Source organism: Nuphar pumila, chromosome 5, assembly GCF_984573655.1.
Source record: "Nuphar pumila chromosome 5, dmNupPumi1.hap1.1, whole genome shotgun sequence".
In the NCBI taxonomy this organism is placed as follows: Eukaryota; Viridiplantae; Streptophyta; class Magnoliopsida; order Nymphaeales; family Nymphaeaceae; genus Nuphar; species Nuphar pumila.
Genome location: NC_143253.1, coordinates 54,561,523 through 54,576,526, shown reverse-complemented (window position 1 = coordinate 54,576,526; position 15,004 = coordinate 54,561,523). Strand labels below are relative to the sequence as shown.

General features: G+C 37.0%; 1 protein-coding gene across 3 annotated transcripts in view; it reads left to right on the top strand.

Moving 5' to 3' along the window:
* Positions 1-13,463, top strand: part of LOC149837620 (putative WRKY transcription factor 4) — a 32,542-nt gene extending 19,079 nt beyond the window's left edge. The window contains exons 4-5 of one of the 3 annotated variants that reach the window (XR_016431915.1): positions 12,499-12,593; positions 12,847-13,463. Coding sequence is in view for 2 of the 3 variants with exons in the window: in XM_090006157.1 (XP_089862283.1) it covers positions 12,847-13,165 (319 nt within the window). In the remaining variant the exon portion in view is untranslated. Of the gene's footprint in view, positions 1-12,473; positions 12,594-12,846 lie in introns of those variants that run through there. The other 2 variants (XM_090006157.1, XM_090006158.1) reach the window with 2 other exon arrangements.
* Positions 13,464-15,004: the final 1,541 nt, after the last annotated feature.

Below are 15,004 nucleotides of genomic sequence, written 5' to 3'. Positions count from 1 at the left end.
TTCATGATTTAAACTCTACTTGTTCCTGACTTGTTGACAAGTTTCCAATTCAATGGATGATGCTTGACTCACACCTGAGTTTGTTGATAATTTGGTTAATCTTAGTGTTTGTCTTCATCTAGCATAAGGCTACCAGGATTGAGCCTCAAAGTGAAGCCAACTAACACCTTGGTCAAATCCTTTATGTTTTAAATGTCAGCTGACTATTATTTGCACAGTATGGCTTCATTCATGCTAGGTCTAAATCCTCAACCTACTCAAGTATATGCTATGTTTGTGGTCTTTGCTTCATCCCATCACTCATATAATGCATCTCACCCTAGTGAGGCATCACTGTGGTGCATCTTATGGCAAACAATCATTTGGAATTTTATTCCATGAGTGTGTTCACTCACTACTTTGCACGCGCTCACCATCTTTGACTAAAAACTCATTCATTTCTCTATCAAGTATTATACATGTTATAATTGTTAAAATATGTATTCATACATCCAATAGGGGTATTTATGACTTTTCATATAGTTGTTTTATAAAACAACTATATTTCTTTTGAATTAGGTTTTTTTAATTCTTTTTATTTTTCTTTTTTTTTTGTAAAAGCCAAAAAGGGGCCCCACCATAGAGTTGTTGGGGCTCTCAACGGTCACAAATGTGACTTGGCTAAATAGATGAGAGACCCCTTTTGGGCTCTTCTTTTGAGGCTCTTGGCCCTCCTTTTGACTTTGATTCTTTGTATAAATAGGGGTGACCTCTTTTGTATATTTTCATGCTTGAGAGCTCTCTCTCTCTCTTTATCAATAAAGAGGCTTTTATATTTTGCCTTCCTCAAGGCTTGTGTATGTGTTGTCTCTTAGTGGACTTGGCTATCGTCTCGTTTGGTTGTCCATTGTAGGACATTACAAGTGCTTATAGCACTCTTTATATTTCCCCATATCTCATTACATGGTATCAGAGCCACTCGGTTCTTAGAGGAAGAAGCGTGATATGTATACTTCTCATCTATTGTAACGATCCCAACTCATGCCCTTGCAAATGCAGTTTTTTTTTTTAAATCATTGCGGAAATCTTCCAAAAAACCTGGAGCCTTTACAATTCCACTCCCAATTGGATAAAACAACCAACCACAAGAGAGCTTACAATTATCATTCATACGAAACCAAACCTTTATTGAAAGAATAAATGATAAGTTTCGAGACAATTGCATAAATGAAATTCAGAGTGAAATAACAACTAAATGAAACAAAAAAGAAATAAAAGTAGAGCCACGCTGTCTATCTGTGATCTATCTAGCAAGTGCGAGACACTTGTAACTCCCCCAGAAGCAGTCGCTTCACTGATCACCTGCGGCGGCAAAAAACTGTAGAAGTAGGGTGTCAGAACCGAAATCCTGAGCACAAATGAGCTAAAGAATACAGATAAGATTTCATGCAATAATTTAGAAGAATATAATTATGACAAATTCATAATTCAATTAAATATTCATGCAAAATAAAGCATTTATTAAGCATGAAGGAACATTTAATAAATAACAGGGATCACAAATTTAGCAATACGATAATTTAATATGCTTTAGGGAACAATATTCTGCATTCACCAACACTTAACAATTAAGAGAATATATAAACATGCATGATCTAATGCATAGTAGGAATATGCATGATTTATGTGCAATGCATAAACACTTTATTATTTTTTCTTAAAGTTTTCTTTTCCATATGCATGCTCTATTAAATGCACACAATTTAAGTATCTCTTTTTAATTACCATTGTCTGTGGATATACAAAACAGGTAAGATTTTTCGAGGTCAAGTAGGGTTATCAGGGTAACTTAGTACACAAGTTGTATTTTATTACTGGGTTCTAAACTTAGCCCTCGACCGAATCACCTTCAGAACATTAGACCTTCACTTCTAATGTTGGGACACTAGGGACCCTCCACGCCCGCAAATGTTACTTTCTTGGTATACCAAAACAATAGCTGTGCCGAACACACCACCTTTAGGTAAAGTGACAGATTCTCCCTAAAATCGTGGTCAGGAAAAAGAACCTCAATATCGGGTTCAGGGTAAACATTAATGCACACAGAGTTTTTTTTATCCTCGTGGTCCTATAAAACCGAAACCCTATGATTCTAATTCTTTCGATGAAAGATCTCAGAACGTATATTACACTGTTCTTATTCATTATTTTTTTAAAGAGTAATTTGCTTTTAGTATTTGTGTTCTTGGCTCTTGGAATCACTTTTAAAGAGTAATTTGCTTTATTGATGCTTCCGCCGCTCCCCCTTTTCATTACATGGTATCAGAGCGAGGTTGGTAATCCGGCTTCTACCTTTTTGGTGCCTTGGGACGCGTGACTCTCAAGCTTTTGAAGAAGGAAAGAAGATCTTCCGGCTCCTATGGAACGTGATTCTAAAGTTGAGCTTTCTTTCAAGCTCAATGGATCCAATTATCTTATGTGGGCTTCTGCTATGGAAAATCATCTAAGAGGTAAGAAACTCTGGGGTTTTGTTATGGGAACTACTCCCGAACCCTCTCTTGTTCTCACTAAAATTGAAAATGATGTTGAAAAAACTTTAGATGGCGATGAACGCATCAAAGCTATAAATGATCATCAATCCAAAATTGAGGATTGAGAAAGTAATCATGCCAAAATTTTAGCATGGTTTATGAACAATGTGGACCTCAAAAATTGTGCAAATATTGCAAAATTTAGAAGAGCCAATGAGGCATGGTTCTTCCTTAAGGGTATGTATACCCAAAAGGATCTTGCTAGACAATTTTTTTGTCAAGAGAAAATTCGTTCCACTAGACAAGCGGATATGAGTGTCCGTGACTACTTTAGCTCTTTAACCCCTCTTTGGGATGAGCTTGTTCTTCTTGAACCTAAATGGGTGGCTTCGGAAGATATTGAGTTAAGAAGAGAACAAATTGAAAAGGAGCACTTTTTTCAATTTCTTCATGGTCTACGACCGGAATATGAACAAGTTAGGGCATCTCTTCTCCATAGAAGTAAAGCTTTACCCATTGAAGACGCCATTGCCGAAGTATGCCAAGAAGAAACTCGACTTGGCCTAAGTATCAAGAGTGATGAAGTTTTGGCCGTTTCTAGGCTCGGATCAAATGTAAAAGCATATAGACCTCCCCACTTTAACAAAAATAATGGATATAGAAAGGAAGTGATTTGCCACTATTGCAATGAATCGGGTCACATTAAACCGGTTTGCCCAAAGCTTAAAGGAAAAGTGGTCACGGTTGGAGAAAATTCTCCAAAGAAGGAAGAAGAAAGTGTCAAAGAGGGAGATATCAAAGAAACTCTTAATCATATCTCCGAAATTCTCCAACATCTTCTCAAGACTTCTTCATCTTCAACATCCGGAGCCACCATCGCCTACTCTTCATCACCCCCAGGTACGTGGATACTAGACTCTGGTGCTTCTTTTCACATGACATCTCATAAAAACTCGCTTTCTAATGTTTTTTCTGAACCCATATCTTCTTATGTTTCAACGGCCGATGGGACATCTTTAAAAATTGAAAGTATTGGAACACTTGATTTTAAAACTTCTCAAACCTTCTTTGTTCCTAAAGTAAGAGTCGTTCCAAAAATTAATCTAAATCTTTTTTTTGTTTCCCAAATCACCGATCATGGATGCCAAGTCTCTTTCTCACCTAAAGATTGCACCGTGCAGGATGTCCAGTCAGGGAAGCTGATTGGGCAAGGCCATAGAAGGGGTGATCTCTATTTTATTGATTTTTTGACTCTTCCATCTAAGTCATCTTGTAAAGGACAAAAGTATTGGAATTTGGCATGAGAGACTTGGTCATCCAAATTTTATAAAAATGTCTCTTTTTCCTTTTTTGAACAATACTTGTAAAGACAATCACATGACTTGTAAAGATTGCATTTTTGGGAAATCTAAAGCTACTCTATTTCCTCAAAGAAATTATTTCACCACTCGGCCTTTTGAACTTGTTCATTCCGATGTATGGGGACCTTCCCCTATTTTGTCCAAAGGAGGATTTTCGTACTATGTGGTCTTTATCGATGACTTCACTCGATTTACATGGATTTACTTCTTAAGTCGCAAATCTGAAGTTTTCTCCTTCTTTAAAGAATTTCATGCGATGGTTAAAAATCAATTTTTGGGAAATCTATCAATTTTTAGGTCTGACTCGGGAGGAGAATACATGTCCAATGAATTTCAAAACTATTTAAAAGAAAACGAAATTTTCCACCAACGTTCTTGTCCAAGCACTCCAGAACAAAATGGTTTTGTGGAAAGAAAGCATAGACACATAATAGAAACCACAAGAACCTTATTAATCTCAAAAAATATTCCAAAATCTTTTTGGGCCGAAGCGGTTCTAACCTCAACGTATCTTATCAATAGAACTTCTTCATCTTCTTTAAAAAATCTTTCTCCATTTGAGAAACTTTACAATATGTCTCCCGATTATAAAAGACTAAGAATTTTCAGATGTAAATGCTTTGTTTTAACTCACAAAAATGATAAACTTTCTTCTAGAGCTATTGAATGCATTTTCTTAGGATATGGCGAAAAACAAAAAGGTTATCGATGCTTTGACATATCAAATAATAAACTTTATATCTCAAAAGATGTTACATTCTTAGAAGAAGAAAATGGTTTTTCGCATAAACCAAATGAAGATATCGATTATTCCTTTTTATTTGACTTATTGCCTCAAGAAAAGGTCATTGATGATAATGTTGAATCTAGTTAATCGCTCATAGACGATTTTTTGAACCTCCAAATGATGACCAAAATTTACAAGAAAATGTACAAAGACAAATACAAGTCTACTCTAGAAGAAATGAAAGTAATCCTCCTTGTGCCCTTGAAAAATTCTCTCAAAATGAGTTAACTGAAGAAACCTCTCAAAGAAGATCAAATCGTATTTCAAAAATACCAAATAGAGTTGTATCTTATGATTCCTTTTCTCCAAATTTTCGAGCATGTTTGCTTGCTCTTCACTCAATTCATGAACCAACTCATTATAATGATGCTAGAAAATATGCCCATTGGAATGAAGCAATGGAACTGGAACTTAATGCACTTCATAGGGCTCAAACTTGGGAAATTGTTGATCCACCCAATGGCAAGAAACCCATTGGATGCCGATGGGTTTTTAAAGTTAAAACTAAGTGCGATGGATCTTTAGAAAGATATAAAGTCAGGTTAGTGGCCAAGGGATATGCCCAAGAGTATGGGATAGATTATGATGAAACCTTTGCCCCTGTTGCTCGAATGACTAGTGTTTGAGCCCTTATTGCAATAGCCTCTGCTAAAAAATAGCCAATTTTTCAACTAGATGTCAAAAATGCATTTTTAAATGGAAATTTAAATAAAAAAGTTTACATGGAACCACCTCCGGGTATGAATTTAAATGGTAAAATTTTGAAATTAAAAAATGCCTTATATGGACTTAAGCAAGCTCCTAAAGCTTGGTATGATAAGTTTAGTAATGTATTAATCAATTTAGGATTTACTTCTTGCTATACTGACACTGCTCTTTTTGTTAAGAAAACAGGTAATTTCATTGTTATTCTTCTGTTATATGTTGATGATATGATCATCACTGGGGATGACAAAAAGGGGGTAAATGATGTAAAGTCTATGTTAAAAGAAACTTTTGATATGTCTGACCTTGGATTCTTGAGATATTTTTTAGGAATTGAAGTGGCTTACTCTCCGCGATGATACATTTTATCTCAGATGAAATTGGCAGCAGACATTTGTAACAAATTTGGAATATCGGATGAAAAGAAAGTTGAGACCCCCGAAGTTATCAATGCAAAACTGAGACTTGAGGATGGTGTTCTTCTTGAGGATCCAACTCCCTATCGACACTTAATTGGATCTCTCACCTACTTATCCATCACCCGTCCAGACATAGCTCATGTGGTTCATGCTGCAAGCCAGTTTCAGCATGCACCTACTACAGTTCATATGGCGGCTGTAATAAGAATTGTGTGATACATCAAAAATACCATCTCCAAGGGACTCTTCTTATCCTCTTCCTCATCTCTTGAATTAACTATTTTTACTGATGCTGACTGGGGAGGAAATCCCAATGATCGTATCTCAACTACTGGTCTTTGCATTTTTTTAGGTGAATCTCTCATCTCGTGGAGATGCAAGAAGCAGCAAAAGGTTTCACTATCATCCACTGAAGCTAAATATCGGGCTATGGAAATGACAACAATGGAAATCGTGTGGCTCAGAGGGCTCCTTGGTGACATGGGTGTCCTCATTTCCTCACCCACCAAGCTCTGCTGTGATAATAAAAGTGTGATCTACATTGCAAGCAACCATACGTTTCACGAACGAACCAAGCATATCGAGATGGATTGCCACTACGTTCGAGATGAATACCTCAGAGGAACTATTACATTACCATACGTCACTTCAGAATATCAACTGGCTGACTTCTTCAGCAAAGCGCTCTCAACTCCACGATTTATGTTTCTTCTTGGCAAACTTTCGGTCTTCTCCCCGTAAAGTTTGAGGGGGCGTGTTAAATTATGTATATATAAATATATATGTATACATATACTTATATATATACATATGTATATATATAAGTATATATATACATATATGTATATATACAGTTTTTTCCTTTTTTGATTCTCAAAATACCCGATAGGGGTATTTTGGTAAATCCACATGTAACCCCTTTTTCCTTTTTCTATTTTTCTTTTCTTCCTTTTCTCTTTTTTCTTTTTCTTTTTTCTTTTTTCCTTTTCTTTTTTTCTTTTTTTATTTTTACCTTTTTGTAAGACCACAAGGGCCCCACACATGTAGTCGTTGGGGCCCCAACGGTCATATTTATGACCGTTGGGGCTCCCAACGACTACATGGGAGCCACTTGTTGTCCCTTCTTCATTGCTCCCTCCTCTATAAATAAAGGAGGTTTTCCTCTTGTATTGCAAGGGTTGTTCACCCTCTTTTTTCCTTCTTCAATAATATCCAACTTATGACTTTTGGTCATTTTTCCCTTTTGTGGGTTTTTTGTATACACTTTTAGTGTTTGTGTTCTTGGCTCTTGGAATCACTTTTAAAGAGTGATTTGCTTTATTGGTGCTTCCGTTGCTCCCCCTTTTCATTACACCATGCACACAAAAAAAACCAAAGAAATTGTAGATATTGTATTTAGAAGTGAATTATGGGATTCATGGGTGAAGTTATTGAGAATAACTATACCCTTGGTGAAGGTGTTTTGATTGATTGACAGTGAAGACAAACCAGTTATGGGTTATCTCTATAAGGCTATGGATAAAGCAAAAGAGACCATTAAAGATAATTTGAAGGAGAAGAAAAAAATTTACATACCTATATGAAACATCATTGATCATAAGTGGACTGGGCAACTTCATCAACATCTTCATGTTGAAGCATACTATTTAAATCCTACATTTAAATACCTCCTACTTTTAAAATAGACAAGGAAATTAACAAGGTACTTTTGGATTGCATCAAAAAGTTGAACACTGATTATAACATTCAAGATCAAATTCATAAAGAAATAAAAACTTATGATAATGCATTGTATGATATAGGAAGACCTGCAGCAGGTCAAAACCGTGTTACAATGCGTCTAGGTAATTTATTTTGTCTATTTCAATTTTAATTTAAAATTGTTATTTAGTTATAATGTTTTATATGATTATATATTTGTTATTGTTTTCAAACTTGTTTTTTTACAGACTTGTGGTGGGCTAGGTTTGCAAATGATGTTTCAAACCTGAAAGCTTTTGTCATTCGCATTCTAAGCCAAATATATAGTGCAAGTGGATGCGAGAGAAACTGGAGTATCTTCGAGCAAATTTATATCAAAAGAAAAAAAATTGGAGAACAAAAGGCTCAATGACCTCGTCTACGTTTGCTACAACTTATGATTGAGGCAAAGGTATATAAAATTATAAAGTTTATTTATTATTTTCATTCAAAACTCAACTAATTTTAATTTTTTCATGTCATCTTTTTAGGCAAATTAAAAAGTTATCAGCAAGGAGGCACAAAGAGCAATTTGATCCCAGCAATTTGGAACATTTTGATAAATTGGATGCATAGGTTGAAGAAGAAGTAGAGGCTCTTTTGAATGAAGAGACATTCAATGGATTAACATGGAAAGAGCATAAGAGGTAGATGATGAAACCCCCACGTATCTTGGAGACGATGTGGATATCGAATAAGGAGAAGAGGAAGAAGATAATAAAAATAATTATGATTATTGATGTATCATGTATTCATGTTTTATTAAAAAACTTGTTCTTGTAAGATGTTTTTGTTTATGTAATATGAAAGTATGACTCGTGTGGCGTGTAATTATAATGAAATGGTGATCTTCTACAAAAGCACAAAAGCTTATAAAGGGTGTCTATTGAAGACACTACAAGAACAACCCACAAAAGGATATAAATGGAAGAACACAATATAAAAATAATAAACTTTTATTTCTCATGAGAAATGCTTAAGAAGCATTATATTACAAAGGAGGGGGTCACCCTTATTTATACAAGAAAGAAGAGAGGGAAGAGCTCATAGAGAGTTCTTCCTAAGAGTCGTTGGACCTAGTCTAACGGCTCTATTTATAGTCGTTGGACTAGGTCAAACGACTATATTATTAGTCAAGATCTAATTAGATCTTGAGGGCAGCCTTGTGGGCCTGTTTGGAACCCCAGCTGACTGGGTCGGCTGGGTGTATCTTCAGACAAAAAAAAAAAGAACCAGAAAGTTTCTGTTTAGCCAACATTCTGGCCAACACGGGCCAGACTAGGATTCAAGGTCAAGGGACCTGCTGGGCCAACCAGGCCTGTTGGGCAGCAGGCTGTTTAAAAAAAAAAATTAACTTTTTGTGTGGGTTTTGAGCTGACTGGCAGCCAGCCAAGTGGACCTTGGCTGACTGCCAGGCCCTGGCATAGCCTCCCACAAAGGCCCGAGTTGGGGCCTGTGTATCGGTAGTCAAGCCGGGGGCTGGCTTGACATCCCTAGGCTTTGATTGAGCCCCATCAAGCCCAGTCCAGCCACTCGGCTGGACTGGAGCAGGCTGGGACCTGACAGGGACAGTCCAGCTGAGTAGCTGGGCTGGTATGGGGGCCTGTCCAGGTCACCCTACAAAGAAAAAAAAACAAGAAAAAAGGGGGAAACACCTCATGTATACCTATGTTAATCCAGAATTTGCACAGTTGTTGCTGATTCTTGTACACATATAACTACTCATGTGTAGGTGCATAATTGATTCATGTTCATGTATTTTGTTCATGCCCATTTACATTGTGATCAAGATACATAGGTTATGAGAATATTGTTAGGCATGCATATGTGAAATTAATGTAAATGGATAGCTTATGCTGAATTAAAAATGTTAACACTTACTGTTTTCTCATGCATGAGTCTACATGGAATTGAAACGTGTCTCCAGGCGAATGGTTGCATGAGTGTTCACATAGCTGTTTTTAAGTGTGTATTGCAGGAAAGCATGCGTACAAATACTAAATGAAATCATGCATTTGACATGAATATGCGAATCAAAGGAAAGCATGCGATGAATATGAAATTGTGAACTCATGCACATGCATATGCTTATCATTGTTTTATGCGCATTTTTAATTGGCATACATGAATGTACATTGTGAAGCATTCAAAAGTAATGCATTGTGGTATGTTATTCATGGTTTTTGCATATGGTGTATCGATGATCGAAAGGAATTGGCGTGGGTCGGGTGGGCCTTGAGTTGTGGTTTGCTCTTTTATTTATTTTAAATGCATCGCAAAAATCACATTAATATTTTGCACTGTATTGCACTGTTCTATGTGTTTTCACGGGCGGAAGTCCCGTGACGGCTCTCGCAGGGATAGATGCGAGCTTTTGTCTTTCTTTTTATATGTTGAATTGCAAAAAACCCACAAAAGGGAAAAATGACCAAAAGTCATAAGTTGGATATTATTGAAGAAGGAAAAAAGAGGGTGAACAACCCTTGCAATACAAGAGGAAAACCTCCTCTATTTATAGAGGAGGGAGCAATGAAGAAGGGACCACAAGGGGCTCCCATGTAGTCGTTGGGAGCCCCAACGGTCATAAATATGACCATTGGGGCCCCAACGACTACATGTGTGGGGCCCTTGTGGTCTTACAAAAAGGTAAAAATAAAAAAAGAAAAAAAGAAAAGGAAAAAAGAAAAATAGAAAAAGGAAAAAGGGGTTACATGGGGATTTACCAAAATACCCCTATCGGGTATTTTGAGAATCAAAAAAGGAAAAAACTCTATATATATACATATATGTATATATATACTTATATATATATACATATGTATATATATATATATAAGTATATGTATATATATATTTATATATACATAATTTAACACATGGGGATATACATTTCACTCATCTGATGAAAATATTTTTTTAGTGCAACTTTATTCTTTACTAAACTTTGCATTGTCAAAAAATTTGTAGCAAATCTAGTAACTGCACTACGAATCAACTTAGTACAACTAGTGTTCTTTCTCATTAAGCTTAAAACTCATGCACGATTGAAAATAAATTTAGTAATTTCTTGGCAGCATTCAACTGTCTAATGTACCTTATCCATGCTGTCAATTCCTCAAGCATGAGGTCTATGCAATGAGGGCAGCACATGGGGTCCAAAAGAATGACTCAAAATTTTCTGCCAATTCTTTACTTGCTGTTCTATAATTTGCTGCATTATTAGTAATGAAGTATACAATGTTTTAAGGTTGAACCTCTTCTATAACCTGGTAAAAAACTTTCAACAATATATCTATTGTCTTAGGCGTATTAGATAAATCAATAGATTTAAAAAACATGGTTCTTTTGAGGCAATGGACAAAAAAAATTATCAAGATCCTTAACTTTTTATCTGTTCACCCATCTGCCATGATGCTACACCCAGTCTCTCTCCATGATTGTCTCATCTCATCATAATAAGCCTTTATATCATTAACATTAGCACTTAAAATCTTTTCTCTTAAAGCATGATATAAAGACATCTTGTATCCAGGCCCGATACTGGTTATAACATCTGTCATGACCTCAAAATGAAAGAAATTTGTTGCATTTAAAAGAATGCAAGTATTATAAAACCATCTCCTAACTGTAACATCTGCCTGCCCGACTAAATGCTGAGGAGTTATAGCAGTACAAATGTTGGGCTGTGCCCTAGGAGCAGTCCTAGGAAGAGAAAAGCTCTTAAAAGAGCCTCTAGCTTTACTTCCTGGTCCTCCTCTCCAAGAACTCCCTCCTGCTTCTCTTCTTTCTCCTCTTCCTCTTCTTTTTGTACCCGCGACACTATTACTGTTACCGGCCATACCTTTTCTCTTTACTGCAAGACTTCCTACTGATCCTATGCTATAGGTTGTAGGATCAGAAGTAGGGAACTCAGCTTTGTAATACACATCCTCCCAGGGCTTCACATATCTCATTTTGCCTCATTCATCTCTCTTTCTTGTTTTTTTTCTCTCAAATATTGTTAGCATTACCATTTTACGACATCCGACAATTTTCTTGACGTGCATGCTTGCACATTATGATGTGTTCCAGCTAAATGATGCTTCAACTGAGAGATACCACCCGAAAACTATTTTGGCAATAGTTGTATTTGATTCTTAATCGGTTTCCACTCGTTACTTGAGTGCACTATTGTCATGTCGGATCTTTTGATGCCCTTTTCCCCAAAAACACTCAATAACAAGTAAAGAATAAAGATTTTTTTACCTTAACCCACTTTCTTGAATGAAAAAATTGGTGAAAATGCACTCTTGAGAAAACCGCAAAAGCCATCTTCCTTAAGCACGAATTGACCTTCAAATCGATCTCACAGAACCTAGGGTGCGTGGGTTCCCTTATAAGAGCATCTGCACGTGTAGAAGTTGGCCCTTAAGAGGGCTTTTAAACCCAAAACAAAAAAGCATAAGTTTTGAGTCTTTTTAAGTATGCCAGATCCGTATCGTACGATACAGTATGCATCGATACAAGGGTGTATCGTAAGATACATCTGATACGGGTACGATACACACTTGTATCACGATACGAGTGTGTATTGTATCATTAGACCAAAATGTTTTGATACGTACGATATGTTACGATATGGACAACCTTCTCCTAAACCGCGTGGTCCAAAAATATCCCATTCTTATAATTTTGATTGCTATTGAAAACTGGCTATTGGATTTTGGGTTGTAGGGCATAGTTTTGAAGTTATCTTGCTTTGTCCACTCTGAAGTTACACATTTTATTTATATCTTAGCATAGAGGTTAGCGTTGGTTAAAGCCTAAGTGGGCAATGCCCGTCCTGTTTTATCAAATTGTATGGGTTTTGAGGGCCTTGAGAATATTTGAAGCAATATTTTTTTTCTTTTTTGGTTTAATTCAAATTCATGTATCCACTATCATGAAACTGAAACATTTGATATGTTTGTAGTTGTGAGATCTGGTATCTTTTATAGGTATTTTCGTCTATGGAGTCTGATATGAGATGAATCCTAGTGTACCAACTCCTCATGGCTTGGGTGAACCCAAGTGAGCTGGTGTGGAGTATAAGGTGAGAGTTGTAGAAATTCAGTCAACCTGGTAGATTCTTATGTTTAGACTAATCTCCTATGGGTTTGGGGAACTTGGTTGTCTTAGTGATATTCATTCAAATCGCACATGGTTGACACTTCATCTTATTGAGCCAAGTAATCTGTAAATATAGATTAGGGCATCTTTTTCAACTTTGTTTGCATAGTTAATCTTGCTGTATCTTTTCCTTTTTTTCAGGAGTTAAAAATTGACCTTGCTGTGTCTTATTTCAGGAGTTACTACAAATGCACAAATGTGGGTTGCAATGTTCGAAAACATGTTGAAAGAGCATCAACAGACCCAAAGGCAGTTATAACAACATATGAAGGAAAACATAACCATGATGTGCCTGCTGCTAGAAGCAGCAGCCATAACACAGCCAACTCAGAAAGTTCCAGTTACAGTGCATCGCCAAAGCCAGTGAATCCCCCTGTATCAGATATACCTGCTACTCTGAAAATGTTATCTTGGGGGGAAAATGATCATGTAATGGTCCAGAGCAGCAGCATGTTGTTGCCAAAAGAAGAGCAAGATGCAGCACAGATCTACTAGACAAGCGGAGCCCCGTTGGTCACAAAACAGAAGTTTTGCCATACATCTTTTGGTTACTGTGTGCACCGTCGCCTCTTGTGGAAGCATAGAAATATCTCCAAGCTGCATAAAGAGCTGGTTAGGGAGAGTTGTACTACCTGATAGCACAACAGCAGTTATTGTATTGGATTTGTATGGTAGTTCTGTTCATCTGTATATTATGGTGCTTGTTGATCAGGAAAGTGACCATACTTGTGATACCTTGGCCTGCCCACTACTATCAGACACGTTGAGATAAGTTGAAAAAGAATTCTTTTACCCTTTTCCAGTGTGTTCTAGGGCTCATGCATGATTTCATTTCACTACTAATTGGTGGGTGTTCTTGTTTGTTCGAGCTCATGCATGTCGTGTTTTTCTAACATGTGTGGATGATACAAATGGCATGCCCTATAGCAGTCCTTATAAGATGCGCTTGCCATTGCCTAAACCATGCTGCTCCATGTCGGGGCAAGCGTGGGCCTTATTCAAGATTTCATGGCCGTACATTCAGCAGCCTGAAGCACTTTAGTTTTGGATTTTCAGGGCTCCGATCATGGTGAGTTAGGAACCTGATTGCATTTCAGCAAGTATTTAAATCATAGAGGAATGGTTTCTTGTTCCAGATGTTGGATTTGGGAAACAGGTCTTTTCAGGTGCCTTGTGCAATCTACAAAAAAACTTTTTCCTTCTCCCAAAAGTACCTCCATCTTTCTGTTTATGTCAAAAGTACAGTTGAAGTTTGTATGACCGCAGGAAATAATGGCCGCTTGATGTTTGGTTTGTGGTCTCGGGCACCATATGACTAGTAACTGTCTCTTTTAAATATATGGAATTGTTCCCTGCAGCTGGCTAACATTGAAGGGCTTTTGTTTGTGCACTTTTTTTGGCCACCTTCTTCTAGGGGTTCCAACAGTTCGGATCTGGAACAGCTAAATACATTGGGCTTCTTCCCTTCCTCGTCTTGTTTACATTTGCTATACTTGGCTGATCTGGGTGTGGGGAGGTCTACAGCTGACTTCCTCATTGGGTGAATAAAGGATAAATTTAAAGCATTGGATTCAGTTATGAAGGGGTACGGGGATCTGTTCCCGAATGGCTTCATTTTCCAATGTGTCTGAATTGGTGGAAGAGAATAATTCACAGAGCATCGGATTTGCAGCATTGAACAGGTTATTGGACAAAAAACATCCGTTGCAGTTGCTCGTATTGCTGCATGTAGAAAAAGACGGCCTTTGCGTGCGAATCCTGGTCATGGAAAATATGTGAAGAAATTTTGAGATTGACAGAAAATGATTCCATTAACAAAAAATCTTGCGTCAAATAAGGGTAGTGAAGTGAAGGAAATAAATGCAAGTAGATAACTTTGTTAACGAAGGGAGCTCTAACTAGTCACAAAAATGGATCAAGTGATAAAGATTGCCCAAATATATGGCACCAAATGAGAAGGGGTAGACTAGTGGGAGTACAGAATGATCGAAACAGGGGGTAGACGTGCAGGTTTATGCGATTTAGGGTATGCTTTGAGTTGAAAGGATACATGCGAAGTTTAGGGGTCCAATTTTTCAAATGTAGGCAATTCTGAATCCAACTTAATCTTTGAAGCCGGGATTTAGAAGCAGGTACCCTCAAGGCTATAGCTAACTCTACGTCCAGTTAGCTATTAAAGCTAGTCAAATACACTTTACCAGGCATTTTGTTTCTAATGATGATCATTCCATATTTTAAGATAAAACCCTAAAGCCAAAGTCAACTTGTTTGGTTGATTGGATGCCCAATGCTTTACCAAATTCAACTAAAGTAATTGATTGGTCAAGTATCCAA